Consider the following 25,457-nt stretch of genomic DNA (forward strand, 5'->3'; position numbering starts at 1 on the left):
ATCTTGTGCTGAAAAATGGCGTTAACCCCTACAACAACAACAACAAAATTTGTTCCACATATTTTCAAAACAGGACTATAAAACTAAATAACCAAGAAGAAGAATAAATGATAAGCAATAACAAAACAATAATGTAAGCTTGGAGCTAAGTTGCACCATGTTCATCTAACTGCCTTATCTGGGTCTGCATGACTAATAATTTAATATCCTTGAAGCCTACTGGACTACAATTCAGTTTTGTAATCTGCCAGACTCTATATAAGATGCATGTAAAACTACTAACTCCAGCAACGATGTGTCATTGTTATAACAAAATTTTAAAAAAGGTTTAGACAATCATACTTGTTCAAAGATGCTTTTCTCTGGTAATACTCCATAACAATGCATATATGGAAGAATTTTCTTATCTGAATAAAAAATTAATTTTTTTTTGGATATAAATGATATGATTGGCTTAAAAAATTTGTATGCATCAATCATATCATAAATTCATAGGGTCCAAAAACATAGTTTGCACAATATGCCAAAGCACAAGTTACTATAGAACCTCCTAAAAGATAAGACAAAATGCCATTGCCATTGGATATCACGAAAACCTCAGGAAGGAGGGTCAACTAGGCTTTTCAACTGGGAACAAATGTCAATAAAGCAATTTTTCTAACGAAGTTGTTTACCAAGATCTTCTCTGCCACCAGTCATGTAAGGAAAAAAAAAAAGAGTTGGAGAACAACTTCCTGGTCTAGGGTAGAAATAGAACTCTGTGATGTGCATCAAAATAAGTGACATAATACACAATCCTTCCAACATGGGGTTGTCTGGCTGAAGGAATGCCAAGAAAGTAGTTGGGAATATATCAGTCATATTTTTGTGCATATATTGCTAAAAAAAAATACAGTGTCAAAAGTAATGACTATAAATGGAATATATTTCTGTAAAGCGCTTAAAAGTTTATGTCAAAACACATATATATATATATATATATATATATAGAGAGAGAGAGAGAGAGAGAGAGAGAGAGAGAGAGTCGCATGGGTTCCTTATTTTCATGGTATCAACGATTTCCATTCTAAATAGATACTTACACCATCTGCAGGTCATTTATAATGGAAGTTTTGGTAAATAGGTATGTTTGATGTTAACTAATAACAAATTCTTTCAGCTATATTTCCTTTTCTGGATATATATATATATACACACACACACGGTGCGACCCCACTATAACACGCTCTGTTATAACACAAATTTGGATATAACACGGTCGTAGCATGGCTCCCGAAATTTTATATACATGTATTTTTCTCATACATGAAAAAAATACTTTCTTAAAAGTACGAAAAAAATGTAGAAAGTTTATCATTTTGGGGAAGAGATCACACATGAATAATACAAGACAATCGTGGCATGGCTCCTGAAATTTTATATGTATTTTTCTGGTACACAAAATAATTGTGTTTTGTTCTTAAAAGTATGAAAAGGAACATGTAAAAAGTTTATTCCGGGATCATGTAGGGCTTCACCAATGTCGCAAACTGATATTTTCTTATTGGCAGCAAAATATATCATCTGGCGATTTTTTTATTGGCAACACTGTTGGCTATTTAAACTTGTATATACAACTATTGGTTTGGAGTGGAGAAATTCAGAGGCCCCATTAAAAAAGGAAGCCGCAAACTTGATATAAAATGCACTGAAATTTATCTTTGTTACATAATCAATTTCTTTGTCCATATTGACAAACCATCTTAACAAAGTGTTGTTACATCATAATCCGCTTATGTTGACATCAAGCATGAGTACTGTATGTTGTGATATATCCACCTTTTTTATGTTGACATTTCTGGTAGTGGAGATCAGCCAGATGAGGCATTATCTCGTAATCTATCTTTCATTGATTTCCAGTCGCTTGCTAGTAATTAATATATTTATATAGACTGACATTTGTGTGTGGTTGCTAAGTAAAAATTCCTCTTTTTTTCACTCTGAATTAAATCCTTCAGAACAATCACATTTTTTGTACTAATCCTTGTCATCACACCTGAACACCTGCATATCTATCGTCCGTTGACCCTTTGTTAAATTTCTGACACATGCGTGGAAGACAGCATCATTCTGCTACCACAAATGTATTAAAAAAACATCTTACCAAACGATGGCCAAATCCTTTTTTTTAAAAATGTACCCAGATAATATCGTCTGCTGAAATTTCAAAGAAAACATTACCTTTGAAGCACCGACTGTTATGAAAACGTACTAAACAAACATCAGTCTCAATCATGCAGTACAATTATTTGATATTGCTGCCACAATAAGAAACAAGTATTTGTTTGGTTCTCCAAAGCTGTCCTTTAGCGGTGACTTCAATAACTCATGCACCTTTCATCAAAGAAAGCCAACTACAATCTTCAATAAAAACAAAAAACTTTTCTTCAAAGAAAGTCAGTACCAAACTTGAATAAAAGCAACGGAATCTGATGAATTTTTTCATTTTCCAGCATGCCTGGAACATGTTTACTGTGCAGTGAAAATTTCTTTTTTGCAGGGAAAAAGTTTATGCTTATGAAATCTACCAACGGCAGCTTAAAACGCAAACTAACGTTTACCGACTTTCAATTTACTGAAAAGTAAATGTGCTTCATTACACTGGACAACAAATTTTTACAAAAGTCATGTTACTGAAATAAAATTAGTCAATTCTTATCAATTTTTATGTGCTGAACACGAATATGACAGTCAAATTGCAAAATTGGCTCTAGTTTTTTTGTAATCTGCAAGAAATTAATGTTTACATAACGAAATGCATTCCAATAGTAAAAGGTCAACTGTAATAGCCTACCTATAAAAAATCAAGTCATTGACTACATCTTAGATTTCTTCGCCTGTCTCTTGTACAGCTGTTCGGGAGCATCTCTGAGGAGTGTCCAGCAGTAGTCAGCCAGCATTGTAGTGGACCATTTTCCCTGGTATCTTTGTTCCATTGTTGCGATATCTTGATGAAAACGTTCGCCGTGTTCATCACTAACAATACCACAGTTGCTAGGAAAGAAATCCAAATGGGAATGAAGGAAGTGAATCTTTAGAGACATATTGCAGCCAAGTTTCTTATACTTCATCAACATGTCTTCTACTAGTTCCTTATAGTTTTCTGCCCTAACATTTCCGAGGAAGTTTGTAGAAACTAGGCGAAAAGCATTCCATGCTTGTTTCGCGTCACCTTCCAGCAAGTTGTTGAACCGGTCATCTTTGAAAAGCTCTCGAATCTGAGGACCCACAAAAACTCCCTCTTTAATCTTTGCTTCGCTGAGTCGAGGGAATTTTTCATGCAGGTATCGGAATGCTGGCAAAGTCCGGTCAATGGCTTTCACGAAGTTCTTCATCAAACCTAGTTTGATGTGAAGGGGTGGTAGCAAGATTTTCTGAGCCTCAACCAGAGCTGGGTGTTGGATATTCTTCTCTCCAATGGCTACATTCTGCCTGTGAGTCCATTCCTTCCTCATGTAGTGCATTTCCCTTGCTCGGCTATCCCACTCGCATAAGAAACACATGTATTTTGTATATCCTTGCTGCAGTCCCATTAAAAGGGCAACTACCTTCAAATCACCACAGAGGTGCCAGCTGTACTTGTTATACTCAATGGAATTCAGTAACTGCCTTAAGTTATCGTATGTCTCTTTCATGTGGACAGCATACGCTACTGGAATAGATGGAAGAATGTTTCCATTGTGCAAAAGCACAGCCTTGAGACTCAGTTTCGAAGAGTCCACAAATAGTCTCCATTCTTGTGGGTCATGAGTGATTTTTAAAGCATTCATGAGGCCCTCAATATCGGAACAGAATATCAGATTACTTTCCTTTCTGAAGAAAGGCTCCAATTGCTGGTGGCGCTTTCGATATGCAGTAATTGTGACATCTTCTTCTAGAAGATTCCATTGTTGGAGTCTTGATCCTAGCAATTCTGCCTTGTTCTTTGATAAGTCCAAATCACGAATCAGGTCATTTAGTTCTTCCTGTGTTATTCTGTGTGGGGTTGATGATGCACCACAGTGAAAATCTGGATCACTGCATGCTGATGGACCAGGAGAAGAACAGGTCGACTCACCTTTGTCTTCGTCAGATGAATCAAGAGAATATTCTGCTGGAGGTTCTGGAATAGGAAGTCCCTCACCATGTGGAACTGGTCTCAATGCAGACGGAATGTTTGGGTAGACTATTCTCGACTTCTTTCGCTTCGTTATTCCGCCGGAAAGAGGAGGAACCAAGCAGAAGTAACAGTCATTTAGGTGGTTGCTTGGCTCTCTCCACACCATTGGGACTGCAAACGGCATTGATGACCTTTTGCAATTCAACCACTGTGAAAGCTGTGTTGTACATGTAGCACAGCATATATGCGGAGCCCAAGGCTTGTCTTGGTCACCAACCTTGCATCCGAAGTAAAGATGATATGCCTTCTTCACTTGAGAATTGATACTTTTCTTCTGGTTGGCAAATGTCACTTCCCCACAAATATAGCAAAAATTGTCCGCGGTATTAACACACTTTCGAGGCATTACTGTTCTTTATTGTACGTAAATGGATAAAATAATAAGTTTTATGTAACAGTAGCTTGAACTGTCTCGCACAACGTCTAAAATATTTTAAATGCTGAACCTATCTGATTGGGCTTTATATAGTACACTGCTTACGTCAGCTTCAGCAGCCGCCTGGCATTAGTATAATAGGCCTACACATGTATAGTACACTGCTGACGTCAACTTACTTCAGCAGCCGCATGGCATTAGTATTGCATTGCATCAGAAAATGATGCAATCAACTGCGGATGATGTGAGCATGATGGTATTATGCAATGTTACATCATTATTCCGGATGTTGCTGCAGTCCTACTGGAGAAATTTACACAGTGAAACATAGAAAATGAGGTATATGAATATCTTCAAAACGAGAGCCAATACAAATTTTTCACGGTTATATTCGTGTTCGGCACACCAAAATACTACAGATTAGGGCCTTTTCAAGTCAGTAATGATTTCACTGTTGACCAGTGTTATTCATTACATGATTGTGCAATGTTTATCCACTGAATTCAGACCTATATGACCTGTGACAAAACTACTGAATATTTTAAATCTCTGTGTGTGCATATTTTTGATGGAATTACTTGTATTGTGGATTCAATGTATGGGATGATTCATGGGTGAGTACATGGTGTTGATACTTTATTCATGCTATACATCAGACATGTATATATATAAACAGAATACACGTATATGTACCAATCCATGGTTCTCTAAATAAATTAAGATATTATATATGCCTTCTCTATTTTCACTGTTTTGCCACCTGCATTTGTTACCTACACCCCCACCCCATGCAAATTGTTTGGGGTACATGCATCATTTTCTTCAGCTAACTGACCTGCTTGCTTATAACACGGTTTGGTCTATAACACAGTCGGTTCTATGGCTCCCAAATACTGTTTTTATAGCAGGGTCACACTGTATATATATATATATATATATATATATATATATATATATATATATATATATATATATAGTATGCTATACTGGACATTATACAGAGTGACCCCGCTATAACACAGTAGTGGGAACCATAAAACCCAACCACATTATATACCAAACAATGTTATATGCAACCAAGTCAGTTAGCTGAAGAAAATGTACCCCCCTCCAAAAAAATGTGTGTGCGCGTGTGGGGGTAACAAATGTGGGCGGTAAAATATGTGCTTCGTTGGCACAGTTACCATCTTGAATTGATGCATGTTAAATGAGAAATACACCTGTAGTGAAAACAGAGAAGACATAATATAATAGTTTACTTTATTTAGGGAACCATGAATTGGTACATATACATGAATCCTGTTTATATATAAATGTCTAATGTATTGCATGAATATAGTATCAACACCATGTACTCACCTGCGAACTTCAGCATATACATTGAATCCACAATACAAGTGATTCCATCAAAAATATGCACACACAGATTTAAAATATTCATTAATTTTGTAACAGGTCATATTGGTCTGAATTCAGTGGAAAAACAGCACAATCACGTAATGAATGATGAAGCACATTTACTTTAAAGTATGTTCCAAGTCGGTAAAAGTTAGTTGGCATTTTAAGCTGCTGTTGGCATAAACTTTTTCCCTACAGAAAGGAAACTTTCACAGCACAGTTAACATGTTACAGTCATTTCTTCCATTTGCTGAGCATGTTTTCATAACAGTTGGTGCTTCAAAGGTAATCTGTTTCCTTTTAAATTTCAGCAAACTATCTGGGTACATTTGTAAAAAGGAACTGGCCGTCATTTAGACTATTCTAGTTACTGTCCCTCCATGTCTAATGAATAAACCAGTAAGTAAGATGTATTTTTTTTTTTTACATTTGTGGTAGTAGCATGATGCTGCCTTCCACGCATGCGTATGAAAATTAACAAAGGGTCAACGGACGATAGAGACGCAGGTGTTCTGATGACAGGGATTATTACTGAAAACGTGAGTGTTCTGAAGGATTTAATTCTGAGTGAAACGAAGAGGAATTTTACTTACCATCCACATACAAATGTCAGTCTTTGTAAATATATTAATTACTAGCGAGCAGCTGAAAATCTGATGAAAGATAGATTACGAGACAATGCCTCGTCCGATTGATCTCCGTTACAAGAAGTGTCAACAACAAAAAAAGCGGATATTTCACAACATACAGAACTCATGCTAGATGTCAGGATAAGCGAATTATGATATAACAATGCACTGTTTAGATGGTTTGTCAGTATGGACAAAGAATCTGTTTATGTAACAATAGATAAATTTCAGTGCATTTTATATCCAGTTTGCGGCTTCCTTTCATGGGGCCTGTGAATTCCTGCACTCCAAACCAATGGTTGTATATAAAAGTTTAAACAGCCAACAATGTTGCCAACAAATAAAAAAAGCCACATGGTATGTTTTGCAGCCAATAAAGAAAAACAATCCAAGTTTACGACATTGGCGAAGACCTACGTGATCCCAGAATAAACTTTTTATGCGTTTATTCTTCATCTTACTTTTAAGAAGAAAAAAAATACTTTTTCGCGTATGAGAAAAATACTTTTTCATGTACGAGAAAAATACATATAAAATTTCAGAAGCCAGGCCATGATCGTCTTGTATTATTCATATGCGATCTCTTCCCCAAAATGATAAGCAACTTTTTACGTTTTTTTCGTACTTTTTAAGAATTTTTTGGTACACAATAAAAAATACATGTATATGAAGTTTCAGGAGCCACGCCACGACCGCGTTATATCCGAATTCGCGTTATAACGGAGCATGTTATAGCGGGTCACACTGTATATAAAAAATAACAATAATCATTAGGAGGAAAATTATTGTCTTTTATCAGTGATTCATTTATGGTATAACAATACCAACTGCATAACCCCAGGCTGGCATACTTTAATGTTTAGAGAACAATGTATTTAGAAATGAACAATAAAACTAGCCATGATTAGTGCATTATGAAAGAGTTGAAATTTCTGTCAGGTTTAAACAAAAGTTTAGTCTCTTGACAACATGTGAGATTATGTCAACTTATTACGGGATCATATTTTTTTTAATATTTTGATAATCTGATACACTTTACTGAAGATGCATGTTGTTCCGGCAGAATTATCTCTCTTAAATGCAAGGGAGTACCTGGTTTTGTTCGTGTTACATTGACATTATAACAATATTTTCTATGACAGTGTATGACGCGCATGATGAAGTAGGATATAAAGTGTATTTATTTCAGCAAACGTTAGCATTAACGTCTACGGAAAAACAACTGGTACCGTGATACCTTCTTGTTTACTTCCGCGAGAATACAGTACACAAGTATTATAGTAAAGGAGTTGGTCGTTACTGGAAGATAAAACTATAAAATGTACATAAACCCTTGATTCAGAAGTGATACTAACTCCTGGCTTCCGAAAATTCAAACAACTAAAGTCTAGTGCAGCTGATAAATGCGCGGAATCTCTCATCTTCCCTACAGTCAAGACATGTTTTAGCATCTTCGTCAGAAAAGCTTGCAGTGAATTCAGTTTTATAATTAAGCGTTTGTATTACTGTGATCGTCAGGACCATATCTTAATTTGAAAATATCTTGCATTAAAATCGAATATCTATTGAAATATTCTCGCTGAGATATAATAAAAGTTTCTTCATATTGTATTATAAATATTATTATTTTAAACTAATATCAATATGATCTAAAATCTAGGTATTTTAGCTTTATTCAACATATTTTTGTCTCCCGTACAAATTGTAAACTCTATTTCTATTGGCAAGTACACTGTTCATTATCCAATCATAAGGGCTCTTATACTTCTTGCTTGGCATACAAACAAGAGGAACAAGAATGTCGATTAGTAAAGTTACAAGATCATTTTTGGGCAGTTGATATGTACAGCACGTAAATCATGTTGTGAACAAAAGTTATATACCTTTGTGGTAACGTATTCTTGTTAGTTTTAGTGGAAATTCTCTACTTTTTTTCATGAAGAACTTAAGTAATTCTGACACATCAGTGCGTATCATATGTGATTCATAGCCATGACAGAACAATTTTAAATCCGGGTATTTTAAGGTAATCTCTCATTTGGCCGCGGTTCACTGTCGTTATCCTTCGTGAACCGATACAGTTTAGGATCTTAGTGTGTTCTACTGGTAATACTATGTAGGGCAACGTCGGTAGTGTTACAGGGGTTTTACATCATTGCTTGCAGTTTACTGTACTATTGTCTAATGTACTATATATAATTATAATAGACGGACACTCCTCACTTGTCACCTTCCACCTTAGACCAACTAGTTGCTCTCTGTCGCTTTTACATTTATCTGACATGACTGTTCACTTTCGACTAGCTAGTTCTCTGCCCCTTTACTTTTTTATTTATTTGACATGACTGGTGGCAGCGTAGTCAAACAATATAAGACATCGACACTGATATTTTTTTGTTGTTGGGGTGTGTCGAGGTCTCACTGCCTAAATAACAGCACTGTGTAATGAGATGCTCCCAGGATGTGCAGTCATGTAATTTGAACAAAAGTCTTTCAAATTCATACACTTGGAAAGCAGTGATGCACGAGAACTTCCTGAAATTGGTTGAAAGTCGCATCAAGAAAGTTTTACAAATGTGTGTTTATAATAAGGGCACTTTGTTTGTAAAGTTAGGAAGCATATAAGATTATTTGAGCTGGGAAAGTGTTAATGAAGATACCATTGAGTGATTTTGAACAGAAAAATGGTGTTAAATTTGAGTCCGATATAAATGCTGGAAAAACAACCAGCTAGCCAGTCAAACCCCTCATTTCAGCTGTATTTTTAAATTATATTTAGAAAAGGCAGACAGACAAGCTGTACTAAAATACAGACAATTTAAAAGTATAGAGTGCAATTTTCATTTCTTTTCTTATCACAAATTAGCCATGCAGCATTGTGTGCTACAAAACCTTATAGCCCGTCATTTAGGAAGTAAGACCTCAACCACATGCCATAAATATGAGGGTTGATGTCTCACATTATAGGACTATCCTACTTAAGATGTATCACCTGATATTTATGTTTTTGGAGTGCTGTGTTTTACTGCCTAAATAATAGCTTTGAGTTGCATGTTTCGAGATTGACACTGGAACGAGAGGCAGAAAATTAAACTTATGTTGATTAGGTGGACTTTACTTGCTCTGATGTCTTTTTTCTAAGTTCAGATTCTCACACAAGATAAATGAACAAGAGTCACTCTAATAAAAACGCTACTTCCCGGAACAGCGATGTCCAGCATTATGGTTCCAAACAGATTTTTATCAAGAAAACGATGTAAGCGTGGCAGTTGTAATATACATGTTACCAATTCTATTCTTAAAACTGAAATTTCTATTTACGTAACTTTAAGTTTTAAAACACAAGTTTGTTATGTTTTTATCATCAAAGGATAACTTGCAGAAATCGGGCAGTAATAGTTGCTGACTTAATCAGGAAATGGATAGTGTTCAATCAAAGCACATGCATGTGAATGTGCAAGAGTTTGTATGTCAGCATAATTGATATCTACACCAACTATATGATGGCTTGAAGTGTAAATTTCACTTTGAGCTATATGTAACAACACTGGAATTAACCTGGCCAAGGCGAGGGAGCATTTAAAAAAGGGATGGTCATTCAGTGTTCCTCTAATCACAGGGCGAAGTCATTTTCACTTTCCTAACACAAGAAGACAAAGTTTACACTTTTTAGGCAATTTAGTTGTCCACTTCGCCTGGTAGCCTGACCCCTGACCACAAAGGTCATAAGTTGAGACTCAGCATTGCTTGTGAGCATTTCCTTGAGAACCGAGTAGAGTGCCAAGTTTTTGTTAGATTGTTACACAGAATTAAAGTAGACATGTATTTTGACATTCCAGTAATTGTGTCCTTAATTTCAAATCAATTAAAGGAGACAGAATTAAAGTTAAAGGACACGCAAATCCTGCAGGTGTGAAAGCTAATGGTCATTGTCATGTGTCAAATCAACACATAAGCATAAAACCACAATGTGATTAGAATGAGTATTCAGTGATTTAATGCCACGGACCACATCCATCTCTGTCTCTCTCTCTCTCTCTTTCTCTCTCTCCTTTCTTCTTGCAGTCTGTGTCCATCCCCAAATTTTTATGAAGAATCTTGGTAACATTTACCATCACTTATATGGTCTTTGTTTTTATACCATATTGTGCATGAGTTGTCAAGGGAGAGGTGTACTGTATATTGAAAGAAACTACAGTTGTGATAGATTTAGGTGTTTTGAATTTAAAATGCATTATTTGCCTTTTTACCTTTTATTTCATTGGCAGAATACATTCTCATTGACATTTTCGGCAGTTGATAAAGCATTTGTATAATTTTAGTGCTCATGGACATAAATGCTGACAGCATAAATGGTCAAGTTAATTTACTTAGTATGCAAATAAAATCAAGACAGATATTCTTCTGTAAAAGAAAAATATGCAGCAAGCAGTTTGTGGCAGTTGCTATTAGATGGATGGGTATATTTTTATTTATGTTTATTTTGTTTCTTATTTTCTTTCTCATTTTATATCATGTTCCAAAAATCTTTTACTGGTATGTCATTTTCAACAAATAATTGTCAGTTTATCAGTTTGTCAACGCCATTGTCAGATACACAGCAAGAGATTGCAGTTACAATGCTGCTTTTAAATTTTCAGACTTTTGAATCACGTGAAATGAAGGAAAGAGATGTTTTTTTCTATTTAAAGGAGATGGTTTAATATACTACCCTGTCAGGATACAAATCTACATAACATTTATGAAAACTATGTAAATAGTAACTGGTTTAAAGTCAAGATTTTCCAGATATGTCATCACCTGGAGGTGTGTCCATATTGTTCGAAAACAAATTTGAATTTAAAATTCTTTGTGAGCATAAAGATATAGAGACTATTTGATTTGAGAGTTAGCAATCAGCAATAAACATGTTGTATTAGTAGATTTGTCTGCACCAGATATCTTTGAAAAATTCAGAATTATTACAGCACTTTTATCATTTATTGAAAAAGAACATTGAAAGTGTGAAGAACAGAACAATGCTTGTCTGTCAGCATAATATTGATAAATGTCACAAAAAAATGTTATGACAACTCTGGTGGGCTAAGTGGTTAGAGCATCTTCCTCAGATGTGGGAGGTCCTGGGTTCAAACCCCAGCTGAGTCATGCCAAGGACTTATAAAAAATGCTACTAATAGCTGCATCGCTTAGCGCTTAGCATTAAGTGGTTAGCAGAGGTCTCACTAGGATTTTAAAACTAGGAGTCCAGGACTCCCATTTTGGTAAAAAAATAGGAGTCCCATCATCAAAAGTTGCAGTCCCTTCTTTCCTACAGAATCAACACAGACATGAGTGCAACTATTTTTAGATGGAGAGGTTTTCGTAATGTAATCACTCACTATAATATAGCTTCATTACAACAGTCCATTGACAGGATTGCACATTTATGGTTTATTTATTTGTATATGTACTTGTAGTAATTTTAGGCAGATATCTAGTATCTGATTTGCTGTTTTTTTCTCTCTGTATTTTCGCAAATACGTGTCAAGTTAGAAAACAGCTTAGACTTTAAAGCGCATCTTGCGAATTCCATAACATAGCATTGTCCCATACATTTCTGACCTACATAATTTGCATTTTAAAGTTAAATCTTTACTAAAATAATACCTAGGCTTTGGTTTCAATGATTTGTATATTTTTTTCTGAATATATTTGCCCGATGATTTAGGAAAACAGACAATCTAATAAACTGGTACATCCCAGACTTAGTGAAGTCCACCATTATTTCCTTCATCCCAGACTTAGTGAAGTCTGCCATTATTTCCCATTAGGCATACTGGTTCACTTACAGTTTCAAACTAATTTATGATGAAATAGTGTATAAGAGGCAGTTAATATATATCCAGATCATCGATTCTGATCTTAAAACACAAGTTTCTATGTTTTATCATCAAAGGATAGCATGCAGGGGATTGATAGTTGCTACCTGACTCGAAAAAGGGTTAATGGTCAATCAGCTATCAAAACATAATGCTTGTGAATGGGCAAGAGTTTGTTTGTCAATGTAATTGATATAAAAACTAGGCCTAGATAATGATGCCTTGATGAATACATTTCGCTACAACACTAGAACTAACCGGGCTAAGGCGAGGGGCATTTACAAAAAATATGGTATGGTCAGTCAATGTACCTCTTAAATAATTATAGGGCGAAGTCGTTTTCGCTTTCCTAACAGAAGAAGGCAAAGTTTACATTTATAGGCAACTTGTCACTCACTTACGAATGGCATTTTGTCTAAGTCTCAACATATCTTGATTCGGAGATCACGTGCACTGCTTATTCCGCTACATTCATAAATGAACACAATAACGAAAGCTAAAGTTGTTTATTTGATGTACTTTTATAAATGACCACATGTATATCTCGGGGTCTTTCTGCCTCTGAATTCAGTCACTGTAAATATCATTACATTTTCCCACCTGGCCGCCAGTCAAAGCCTTTGAACTTGCTGCCCAGCTATTGCATCATGTTGTTTTTTATGGACTCTTATAAAATGGCAGCATGTATGTATCAAGGGGTCTTTCAGTCACTGAATTCTGTCATTGTAAATATCAGCACAGCTAAATGATCAACACATTTTCCCACAAAGCAGGTGGCTGAAGCAGGACTGGCAAGTCATTTGAATTTTGCCACACACCTATTACATGCGTACAGAGGACTCCTTCCTCAGTGATTTTCTGTGTCCCAGATCAAAAATTGGCATCCTAATACGGGTAATTAAGCGTTTCCGAGATCTCTGCTTAGTGTTAGGACTTGTCAGCCTGGTGTCAAGATAATGTTACTGATTGGGACATCATGATATATATCTGCAGCATGATGCCCCAGTGCTAGACATCACTATAAACTGCCACACTGCAGACAATATGACTGAATTTTTTGAAAATCCAAATCACACACAGACATGCGCAAATGTTACTGGAATTTGACTGGCTGGAAATTAAATTGTGCTGTTGTTGCATTTATAGCTTTGGCTGTCTCAAGTCCATTTACTTAATGTGCTGACTTCTGCATCGGGTTTCACTTAAGTTAAAAATCTGTTTATGGTGCATAAAATCTGCTGCTGCTGCATTAAAAGCAGTGATGGTGTCCTGTGATATAGAATAAGGACCCACCAGAGGTTGTGGACACCTAGATCTACATAATTCTATGCCGCCATGTCCACGTCCACAAACTTTTGTAGACAGCCTAAAATTCATGATGCCTGTTCTGTACATATCCTGGTATTTAAACTAATGTCTCGGCACTTGTTGTTGAGAAATGTGCATAATTGCCAAATAAATGTTTCATCAACCTAAAATCTTTGTATCATTCTCAACTATATTGATGACTACCTATCCAGCCATTGTCTCAGTTTTATGTTGATTTTACAAGATGTATCTTTTATTCGTCATTTGTTTTAAGTCTGATGAAGTTCTTTTATTGCTTTCAGGTCCTTGAGATGGAGGGCAAGAGGAGCCATTCTAAAAGAGGACAGAAACGACGGCTTGACATTCCTGATGACAAGCTCCGTAAGCTGACTAGGAAGAATAAGTCGACACCAGATGTTGGCACTGCCAAAGATGCAAAAGAAAAGTCAGTGGAGGATGATCAAGGAGGAAGCACAAATGCAGAAAAAGAATCCTCCCCAAAATCAGATCGGGGATCCCCAGAACCAACCTGTGCAATTTGTCTTGGGAAACTGGAAAATAAATCCTTCACAGATAGCTGTTTTCATATGTTTTGTTTTGTGTGCTTGTTGGAGTGGTCCAAAGTAAAGGCAGAATGTCCACTCTGTAAACAACCTTTCAAGAGCATAGTGCATAATGTGCGATCTTATGAAGACTATGATCAGTATCATGTTCCAAGACCAGAGCAGAGGGATGTAACAGAACACTTTGATAGGAGATTTCGATACCGCACAACACTCACAGGGGACCATCGGTATGTTATCCCACCTGATGCAAGTTTGTTTCAACAGCAGCTGGAGTTGGACTTGCTGCAGCGCCCATCACGATGGAGTGGGACTTTGACAGCTCATTCCCAGTGGAGAAATAGAAGGCAAGCAGCTACATCAGAGTTCCGACGAAGAATTTATCAGAACAATCTGAGAATTATGGAACCTAGGGTAAGACGTCAACGTGACGCATCACCAGGGTTTTATCACAGGAATCCCGCTTGTACCCATAGACTAGTACCTTGGTTGAACAGAGAATTGAATGCACTACTCCATAATCATGATAGTCATGTTGCCTTTGTCATGGAGTTAATTATGGGTTTAATAATGCGTTTTCCAATTGATAGCGAAGAATTCTTTCAGCATGTCTACCCATTTGTTGGAAGGCACACCAGGCAGTTCATGCATGAGCTTTTGATGTTTGCACGTTCACCATATTGCATGACAGCTTATGACCAACATGTCATGTATGAACCTCAAGCAGATACTGTAGAGTCTGATTCGGATTCATCAGAACATTCAGATGGAAATGACAGTGACATTGTTATTTTGTCCCCTTCACAATTTCCAGCTGAGAACATGAGCAGAAATGATAGGCAAAACAGGTATGATAGACAGACTGTTAGTATTCCACCCAATTTGTTTGGGTACCCCTCAACATTTCTACAAGAACCTTCTGAGGAACATAGGTTCAGCTTTGAAGATTTGACTCCATTTTTAGAAAGAGTGAGACGGGAGTTAGAAGTGGAAACAGCAGGCACAGCCACTGCCACTTCAGGATGGGACTCGCCAACACCAGGTCCTTCTTGGTTTGGTAACAGCAATAGTAGTGCAGAGCCCATCCAGATCGATTCCTCAGAGAGTGCCTCAGACTCTGAAGCTACCATACCAGCAACATCACCAAGGTATGACAGAGAATTGGAAAATATCAGTAGAAGTATGTTGACCAAAGATAGGGTCATAGTGAAGACAAATCCACATCAATCACAAGCAAGTGAAGACAGTAGTTCAGATTCATCATCAAATAATGAATGTGATGTAGAGGTCGTTGGTTATGAAAAACCTTGGCTGGAAAGAAGTCCAGTTGCATTAATGTCAAGTGATGATGGTGTTGATAGGTCTGGTAGAAATGATGATGGAAATGAAACAGAAGTAAGAGTGAAATCAGAGACAAAGAAGCACAAAAAGAGGAAGCACAGAGCATGGTCAGATTCTAGATCATCAAGGAGTAAAAGTTCTGGGAAACTCAGCATTGGGGATGGTTCTCAGGATGGTTCTTATAGTCAGGCCTCAAGCTCTAGATCACATTCTGTTGAAAAACGTTCAAAACACTACTCGCATCACAAGTCTAACACTCATGGGTACAAACACAAGAAATTTTCTTATGGTAACAGGGATTCAAGTGAAACTTGTTCAGAAAGACGCAGACACAGGTCAGACAAAAGTCTTTTGTTAGCATCAGCATCTCCAGACTCATCATCCTCATCTGGTACAGAAAGAGGATCAAGGCATATTTCCTACAGATGCAGACACAGAACTCGGTCTCGAAGTTCCAGCATTGAAATTATAGAGTATAAAGAGAGGAACTCTAAACACAAAAAAAAGAAAAAACACAAGAAACATCACAAAAAGCACAAATATAAGAAAGATAAAAACAAGAAACTGGACACAGCGAGATCTAAGGATCATGATATTCAGAAGATACTGGACAGTGATGAAATGGTAACGTCTGGTCAGGAAGGACTGTTAAGTCCACCTGAAAGGGGGCATGTTTATGCATCGGATGAGGGTGATAAAAAAGGTCACAGTGTAATGTACATTCCCAGTGTAGTTGTCAAGGTAAATGCAGGTATTCATGGACATGGTTCATTCATTGGAAAGTCATCTGAGTCGGAAAGATCCTGCAATAGTTCAGGAGGTGATTGTGGTGGAGGCAAGCCATCTAAGAAAACATTCAAGAAACACCCATCAGGGCACAAGAAGTCATCAACCCAAAGAAGAGATATGAATGCAAGTTTAAACAAGACTCAGGATGCATGCTCTAAAAATAAAGAGGACATACTTGACAAGAAATCCTCAAATGAAGACACCTGCAGCAAATTGCCTGAAACCAGTGTCATAAAACATGTTAGAAATTCTCCAGAAGAAAATATTACAAAGGAAAGGTCAGCTAATCACTTTGTTGACACCTCGCTAGGGAGGAAAAGATATGTTGATTTAGAACCAGGTTTAACAGATAGTATGGTTGACTCCATTAAGCATGCTAACACGAACAAGGACACTTCTGAGAACACACAGACTTCGGGTAGCTCTAGACGGGATCTGAAAGCTGACACTAGTGATAAATGGACAACAAAAGTAGACACTTCAGAACATCCTTGCTTGATTTCATTCTCTTGTGAAACTAAAAACTGTGCTTTCAGACAAAATTCAGATGATGAACTATCTCCGAAAGAATCACAAATTAGAGAGAAGAAATTAGCAGCAGACACACAGCACAATTATAGGAATAAATTATCCATTCTTCCAGAAAAGGTTGTTGACAGTGGTGATTGTAGCAGAGATGAAGTAGAAAACTCAACTCCTATCTCAGGTGGTGATGGTGGAGAAAATTCATTGCATGTGGAAGGAGCCTTGCACAAGGATATATTGAATCATAGATACACAGATCAATGGCCAGATGAAGGTATGGGATCTTCTACATGTGACCCATACTTGATCCAAAATGAAATTCATTCAGCTGAAAACGAGATCACTCAAAGAGCTGCTAATTTTTGTGTTTGTAATGACACCACTCATAGCAAAGTTTACCAGGAGGAAAACGCTGGTAAGGAAGACATTTGGATTTCAGATTTGCTACAGAAAAGATCTTCAGCTAGAGGGTCACTAGACCAAATACAAACTGGTTTGTGTAATACATATTACACCAGTGGTAAAGCAAAAGGAATTAGTTCAAGTCTAGGTTCATCAGTTGTAGGTCATACTCATGATACAGTGCAAGAAAAAAACTTCCCATCCGCAGAGGTTCATGATCCTAATGATAATTTGAGACAACAGTGTGAAAGTGGAATGGAAGGTTATCAGTATCATTTTAACCAAAGTAAAGACACTTTGTCTTCAAAGCACCAGCAGTCTCACAGTCAAATGTCCAAAGAGCCAAGTCAGGAAAAGACCTTCCATCTTCAGGAGCTTGAGAGTGTGTCTGGGGATTTGTACGAGAAATTAGGCTACTATGCAGAAACACCTCGATTGGTAGAACACTCGGATAAAGAACCTTCTCCATATAATTCATTGTTTTCCAGCCCAGTGAGGTTTAATCTTATGGCTTATCATCACGATAGTTCCTCAAGCAGCAGTGATAAGACAGCTGATGAGTCAAATTCAACACTTAGCCCTATCATGTCATTGTTGACGACTGTAGGAATTGAACAAGATAGGAAGACACCTGAGAATGATGAGGAATCAAGGAGGTCTTGGGCAAAAGATGAATCAAGTCCTTTGGCAATTATTTACTCTGATGTATCACATTCTGTGACCGAGTCACCCGTATCGCAAAGTTGTGAGGTTTCTGATTTGCCACCATCTGCTCGTAGAACTTCATTTTCAGGTGTTGGGATACAGAGTACAAATAAGGTGGATGGAATCTATACAGAAGATTCCTCATCACAGGATTTATTTGATGCCAGCTTGTTTAGGACCAGCACTGGAACACAACTTCAAATGTCAGAAACAGTGATTGACATGAGAGAAGAAAATTATACCCAAGATGTGTCTTTGGATTCATCACCGCCATCATATAATGAAACTGAAGTTCCTTCATCACATTTTGAAATTGATTCAGACAAAGAAATTGATGAACTTTTAGTAGAGGATACATTGACATGTGATCCAGCATCTGATGATGAATTACCACTTTCAAAGCCATGTACAGCTTCCAAGGAAACATACACAAATGAAGATGATGTTGATTCATCCAAGGAATCTTGACCAGAACATTCCTGACCATTTACATGCAACAACTAATTGGCAATGTCATTAACACATTAACCCCTGGAGGTTTTTGTCATTTTTGTCTGAAATTCGTGTAGGAAACACATTTTGAAAACTATTTCTGAATACATCCTAATACATCAACTTCCAGGTGATTTTCAATAACCTAATGCCTAGTTGTGTTGGAAGCATCGTTTTTCATGGGCTATTTCGCTCGCACATGAGCAGAAGGGTAAAAGTTGGAGTTCTTTTTCTTCTTTTTTTTCTTAATGGAACCATCATTTTCGTATCGAGACCACTCTTTATTCCAAATGCCCATCTTATCCTACTTTTTGCAAAGGTTCATCTGTCTGTTTGAAGCTCATACCGGTCTGCCTTAGATCTGAGACCAAAAAGTCTAAAATATGGATACAATATCCGATTCCGACCAGAGACGAATTTTGGGTGGAAAAAGATTGGGTTAAAATAAATTAGGTTTTTTCCCGCTGTATTTTGTAGTGCAGCTGGAACTTCCAGATATTTGGTATCATTGTAGAGCTACATCTGTCTACCTTTCTGTAATACCACCCACTTTAATGTATCTTACATGACCTTGACGCCACAGAGCTCGGCAGTAGGCTACTACCTCCTGCCACATAAACTAATCGCCAGGGGGTTAATGAGTTATATACATTTGTATCCACTGCTGCTGGGAATCTGGCAGTTAGGATACCAGAGCCAGGAATGTCCTTCGTAAAAATGAATATGACACACAATTTTGCTCTGAGTGTAATGAAGTCTGTAACATTAATATTTACAATGCTCAATCTGATCACATAGGTGCTTGACTTCTAGATCACCTGCCATTATCATGTGCTTACTAAGTGATGGGGGCCCCAAGTGGCCGAGTGGTCTAAAGCGCTCACCGTTACGGATCACTGCCAGCTCACCTCTTTCTGCGTGAGTTTGAGTCTCAGCCTCTGCTAACGTTGGTATGTGAGAAAGCATGCTAGTAGCTTCTCGTGGGTCGGTGGTTCTTTCACGGGGTTTTCCAGGGTTCTTCCTCCACTAATTATACTGGCCACAATGTATAGCCTATCTTGTGCTGAAAAATGGCGTTAAACCCTACAACAACAACAACAACAACTAAGTGATGCCTTGCAACTGTGCAGTGAGTTACTTTTGTGTTGATTTTCTATTTATTAAAGCATTTACCATCTACACTTGATGAGATTGTACAATGCAAACATGCTATTTTTCAGTATTCTGTGGTAATGTCTCCACTGATAAATGCAGTTATAATTCAGACAACATAGTGCCCAGATGTCTTAAAACATTATTGGTACCAATAATAAATATAAATATCTGTAAAGTATGTGCTGTTACATACAGTTCTAATTCACACAGCAGAGTACATTGTCATAACACATAATTAGTGCCACTGTGCCAATAATGGAGATATACAACTGTAATATCTCCGCTGTTACATACAGTTCAAATTCACACAACAGAGTACCATTGTCATAACACGTAATTAATGCCTCTTTGCCAGTAATGGAGATATACAACTGTAATATCTCTGCTGTTACATGCAGCTCTAATGCATGTGGTTACTTCAGCACTGCAGATTATGACAATACAGAAATGTAAGTTTGTATTTTTTCAATTGAAGTGGTTCAGCAAAAACACCTTTGATTAAACATTCAGAAAAGGGGTCTCTTCATAAGTAATGTTCTCACAAAAAGCTTCCATCCCCCATCTTAAAAATGTGTAAAAATCTGCCAAAATAGAAAGACCAGAGGGGGAATTCTCATCAGTTGGAAGATCCTGGAGTAATCACTGTATTCATTAAAGGAGTTTAATAACAATGCAGGTATTATTTCAGTGGCAGGCCACTCAGATTGATCCCTTTGTTCTTGTAGGGTTTAATGCCATTTTTCAGCACAGGATAGGGTATACATGGCAGCCAGTATTAATGGTGGAGAAAGAACCCGGGAAAACCCCGGAAAGAACCACCGACCCACAAGAAGCTACTGGCAAGCTTTCTCAAATATCCACATTGGCTAAATCCATGACTCGAACCCACGCAGACAGAGGTGAGATGGTAGTGATCCGTAATGGACAGTGCTTTAGACCTCTCAGTCACTCAGGGCCCCTGATCCTTTTGTATTTGACTCAGTATTTTGTAGTGATGAGAGAAAAGGCTTGGTACAGATTTGCCTATGGGAAAGTACATTAGCAGTCGGTAATATAGTACTCCATTGCACCAAGTATTACATGTGGAAATCTTTAAGGAACACTGAATGTGACCTCGGTGATATTGGGTAATTAAGGAATTAAGCCTTGTGGCAAATGTCAAGTGTTGCCCTTTTTGTTCGTTGTCAGTGTCGCGTATCTGGGGCTACCTTCAGTCAAGTGTGCTGTGCATGAAGGACTTGAGTCAGGAATCTTCTGCTTGACAAGTGTCCACTGATGAAGTTTCAAATGCAAGCCAATTGGTTAATTTTCATTCAAAGTTGGAGCAGTCTTCTTGGTGTGTTGGCAACACAGTTCCACAGGAACCAGGTCAAAGAAACCCAAGCAGTCTATAAGGGACATTTTTAAGATAAGTTTATATTATTTTTTGAGAAGAAGAATTTAGGATGACAAGAATAATGAAAGATGTCATCTGTACCTCATGGTACCTTCTGTTAAGGCATTACTACCTCAAGGTACCTCCTATTAAGACTTTTGTATTTTAGAATACCTTGTGTTTATACTCTAAATTTTATACATTGATTTATATTGCTTATAAATCAAATATGGCATTGTTCAAAAAGGGGGTGCAAGGTTTGTTTGCATGCAAGGGATAATATACTACAGTTTGTTTTAGGACACATTTTAGTGCCAGTTGAATTTTTTACAAGCTGAAACTGAGAGAAAAGGAATCCAGCCAAAACATGTCTGCAGGTCTAGCACCAGGATTTCAAAATTTGGTTGATGCAGAACATTCATGTAAATGCACTGTTTTGAAAGAAATAATAATTAGACTTGCAGATAAAAGAGCCATCATTAACTGATGATGATTTACATAAGGATGATATCGACTCACAAGATTAACATAAACAAGCATCATTATCTATTCCATTATAATATATGAGCATGTTACATCGGTTTGGTTATGCAGTCTTTTGAAGAACTGACTAGTGGGAATGAGGTGTTTCAGGGAGATATACGTTTGCATGTATGAAATGGGGGACTTGATCAACCTAATCATCGCTTTGAAATCCATAGTTATTTTATTATTTCAAAGTCTTTCGTGTGTGGTACTTGCTTGTAATAATTGCAGTAAATCAGATAGTGATGCAGTACAATGGGTAGTCTCTCTTGAGAGGTGACACCACAATATGATCAATAAATCTGCATTTTAAGCCAGTTCTCAGGACTTGGGTGATCTCTTGATCCAGGTTTTACTGTAATTATAACATCCAAAGTTAAATTAAGGCCTGTAAAGTTCATTTTGAAACAGATTTAGGAAGTAAGTATTAAGCAGTGTCTAATTTCTAACTGATTAAATGAATCTTTAAAAAAGTATCCTGGTATTGTGAAACTATATATATACATGTATATATATAGAGAGAGAGAGGGAGAGAGAAAGAGAAGAAACAAAATTGAACTGTATATCTTGGATGCTAGAAATGCATCAGTATGAGATCAAAATGTCCATGTTGAAAATAAGAGCAGTTACCTCTATTCATCCCAACTTATGGAGTTGATTTCCATTACTTTTTCACTGCTGCTCTATAATCTTTGTTGGAATGACAGCCTGCATCTAGGATATTTATACATACAACTTTTGAGAACTGTGTATGATGACCTGCATCACATACATTCATATGCTATTGTGGCAGTAGAAAACAAATTAACACGTATTGAAACAAGGTGTGGTTTGATATGAACTTTTGCAGTTAAAATTTATCAATATTTAATACTATTTAATTAAATGTTATTGTACTGTGGTAAAGCCCTTCATTTTTTTAAAATTGTCTTGTTTGGGCAGTGATTACAGTGATAACAAACAAGCACCTTTTTTCAGTTAATGTGAACTGTAGCATACAATTTATCAAACAGAAAGAATTTAGCCTGGTAGCTATTCAGGTTGAAGGAATGACTCATTTCTATTTCGTTTAGCTCTGCAGTTTACAGACCAGAAGAGCCTATGGATGGTCTGTTGTCCATTGGCTGTCTTCCCATTAGCACAAGTTTGTTCTGGCTACTCAACAGCTACGTGGAGAAAATGACACATAGGTTTTTGAACACATTCATCCCAGGGTCTAGTTGGTCCTGAATAATAATGGTGTCACTTGAACATTCAATATACCGGCCTATGGCCTCTCGAAAATCTTGTTTTTGCTACTGATTCTGATTGAATGGTCATATCAGCATGGAGTTTTCACCGCAAGACTTCATATGCTGTTTAGTTATTCTTGAATGAAAATGGTGCTGATCTGAGGGCCATTATGACTGCTTCAGTGGCGATCTTGAAAATCATATCACTACCCCTCCTGAACAGATGGTCATATAGACATAGGGTTTTCAGTGAAAGACTTATTGTGTTGTCTTTGTTGGTCTTAAATGAAAAAGGTGCTGTGCTGATGACCACAATGGCCACAACAGTGTCCAACTTTGCCAATGTGGGTATGTGAAAAAGCTTGCCAGTAGCTTCGCGAGGGTCGGTGGTTCTTTCCATGGATTTCTCGGGTTCTTCCTCCACCATTAATACTGGCCGCCATGTATAGCCTATCGTGTGCTGAAAAATGGCGTTAAACCCTACAACAACAACAAGTGTCCATCTTTAAAATATTGTTATTTCTCCTGAATTAAAGGTAATGTCAGCATGTGATTTTCAATTCAAGACTTTTTTTTATGTCGGGTCATCTGTAAATTAACATGGTGCCAATCTGACTTCTATGACTGCCACAATGGTCATCTTAAAAAATCTTGTTATCACTATTTCTAAATGGTTGGTCATGTTGACATTGTTCTTCCAAACAGGCTGATACAAAATAGAAATAGTGCCCATTTGATATTGAATATGGCATCCATCTTGAAAATCTTGTTATTCTTACTCATAAAAGACAGAAAGTCATATCAATATTTGGTTTCCACCAAGAGACTTATTTGCCTAGAATATCCTATCCACTATATCCATCACAGCACCTAATGTGAAAATCTTGTTATGGCAGATAGCATATCAAAGATGGTTGTATCACTCAGCACCTAAAAGGAAGAAATGGTCTTGTCTTTAATTCCTGGAAATTCTTTTCAGACAGCAGAGCAGCATTTCCCTTTGAGGGAATTGTTTTTTTTGGTGGTTTTTATTTTTATTCTTTATCTGTTTTATCCAGGGCATGATTTAAGGTAAACTAACAAATATTCTAGATAACCAAACAAATGTAAATTTGAATTTTATATATTCAAGTTATACATGATGGTTTGATGTAAGATATGTGCAGTTGTTTATTTCATTCTAAATTCATTAAAAAGGACATTAGTGTGCAGGAGAGATATAGCAAGGCCTTTGTATATATCATGTACTCGCTTATAAGTCAGATCCAACTGCAGGCAGCATGGACCCAGATCTGCCATCACATAATGGGCAGGTATATTAGGATCTGTGTTATTTCTTCCGCTGATTAGGCCTAACAAACTGTATAGACTTAGACCTTCCAGCAGATTATCCAAAAGAAAATCTGGGTCAATGCATTATGGAGCTGTATCTGACTGATATATTAGCCATATTCTTTTTATATTTTTTAAATCTAGTGGAGAAAATGTACTCTAATTTGAATGATAAACATATTTGCTGAATTTGCTATGGTGTGTATACTTCTTTTGCCTCAGAATCTATTTGTACATGCATGTAAACATTTTGTATGGTTATCAAATCTGTACCACATATGAAACATGTAATTGAAATTGGTGACAGTGTCACTTTTAATACTGACTTTAACAAATCACCCTTCCTATGAATGATGAGTGCTAATAAAAATTACTTGAAACAGTCTTTATTCTTTAAATAATTTATATCCGTTTACAGAAGAATCCTGCAAAATGTGATAGTTGACAGTTATTACTGTATGATGTCAGAATCAAACATGTCTGTCAAAAGCATTCTATCCAATGATATAAAACCCCAATCTGATTAAAATCAGATCTTCGCTGTCTTATGTGAAGATCTGACGATGACCACTTAAGGGTCATGTTCAGGTGACATTCGAATTAGCCAATGGAAATGCAGCTTTCATAAATCTGAAAGTGAATCAAATCGTTCGGTACACATTCATGGTCTTCATCCACACTGTTCAGTCTCCAAACACAAAGATATAAGACTTATCTGATTGGTTGATAAAATTAGCAATAATGGTAATAACACGTGTTACCTGAACATAACCCCTAATCGGTCGCTTTCAGATCTTCACGTATAACAGTGGAAATCAGATTGTATAAACTCCTTACAAATGGTCAAACATTTTCCGCTATTTGAATTTTGTAATGAAAATAGTTCTCAGTTATAAATCACGGATACCTATGTAATGAATAACAAGATTCTGATTAATGAGATAAAGGCTATTCTTCTGTGATGAAGTTTACTCGTTAGAAATAATAGGATGTGAATGGAAAATTTACACTGCACAGTTTTAAGGCATTCTTTAAGCCTTTCAATAATATCTCTCCAATTATCATACTTTCTCTCTTTCTGGGGAGGTCGCAGGTTCGAACACTGGCCGAGTCATACCAAAGACTACTAAAATTTTTACTAACAGCTGCCTCGCTAGGCGCTCAGCATTAAGAGGTTGCTGTTAGGACTGGTCGGCCTGGTGTCAGGATAATGTGACTGGATGGGACATCATGCTACATATTTGCGGCATGATG

General features: G+C 36.9%; 2 protein-coding genes across 5 annotated transcripts in view; one reads left to right on the top strand and one right to left on the bottom strand.

The window, feature by feature from the left end:
* LOC149806774 (uncharacterized) overlaps positions 1-8,051 on the bottom strand; it is a 141,047-nt gene extending 132,996 nt beyond the window's left edge. For both annotated transcript variants that reach the window (XM_089957360.1, XM_089957351.1), the window contains exon 1: positions 7,957-8,051. In XM_089957360.1, coding sequence (XP_089813486.1) covers position 7,957 — 1 coding nt within the window. In that variant the 5' untranslated portion in view covers positions 7,958-8,051. The remainder of the gene's footprint in view (positions 1-7,956) is intronic.
* A 316-nt stretch (positions 8,052-8,367) lies between these two features.
* Positions 8,368-24,587, top strand: LOC149806775 (uncharacterized). Of its 3 annotated transcripts, none has more exons than XM_089957373.1 (2): positions 8,368-8,491; positions 14,070-24,587. In XM_089957373.1, the coding sequence occupies exon 2, from the start codon at positions 14,079-14,081 to the stop codon at positions 18,558-18,560; it is 4,482 nt and encodes a 1,493-aa protein (XP_089813499.1). In that variant the 5' UTR covers positions 8,368-8,491; positions 14,070-14,078; the 3' UTR covers positions 18,561-24,587. The 3 variants fall into 3 exon arrangements, with proteins under 3 accessions (XP_089813499.1, XP_089813507.1, XP_089813513.1); XM_089957381.1 differs by lacking the exon at positions 8,368-8,491 and adding an exon at positions 8,494-8,627; XM_089957387.1 differs by lacking the exon at positions 8,368-8,491 and adding an exon at positions 8,642-8,707.
* Positions 24,588-25,457: the final 870 nt, after the last annotated feature.

Source organism: Sinohyriopsis cumingii, chromosome 1 (genome assembly GCF_028554795.1).
Source record: "Sinohyriopsis cumingii isolate HCF-2022 chromosome 1, ASM2855479v2, whole genome shotgun sequence".
Lineage (NCBI taxonomy): Eukaryota > Metazoa > Mollusca > Bivalvia > Unionida > Unionidae > Sinohyriopsis > Sinohyriopsis cumingii.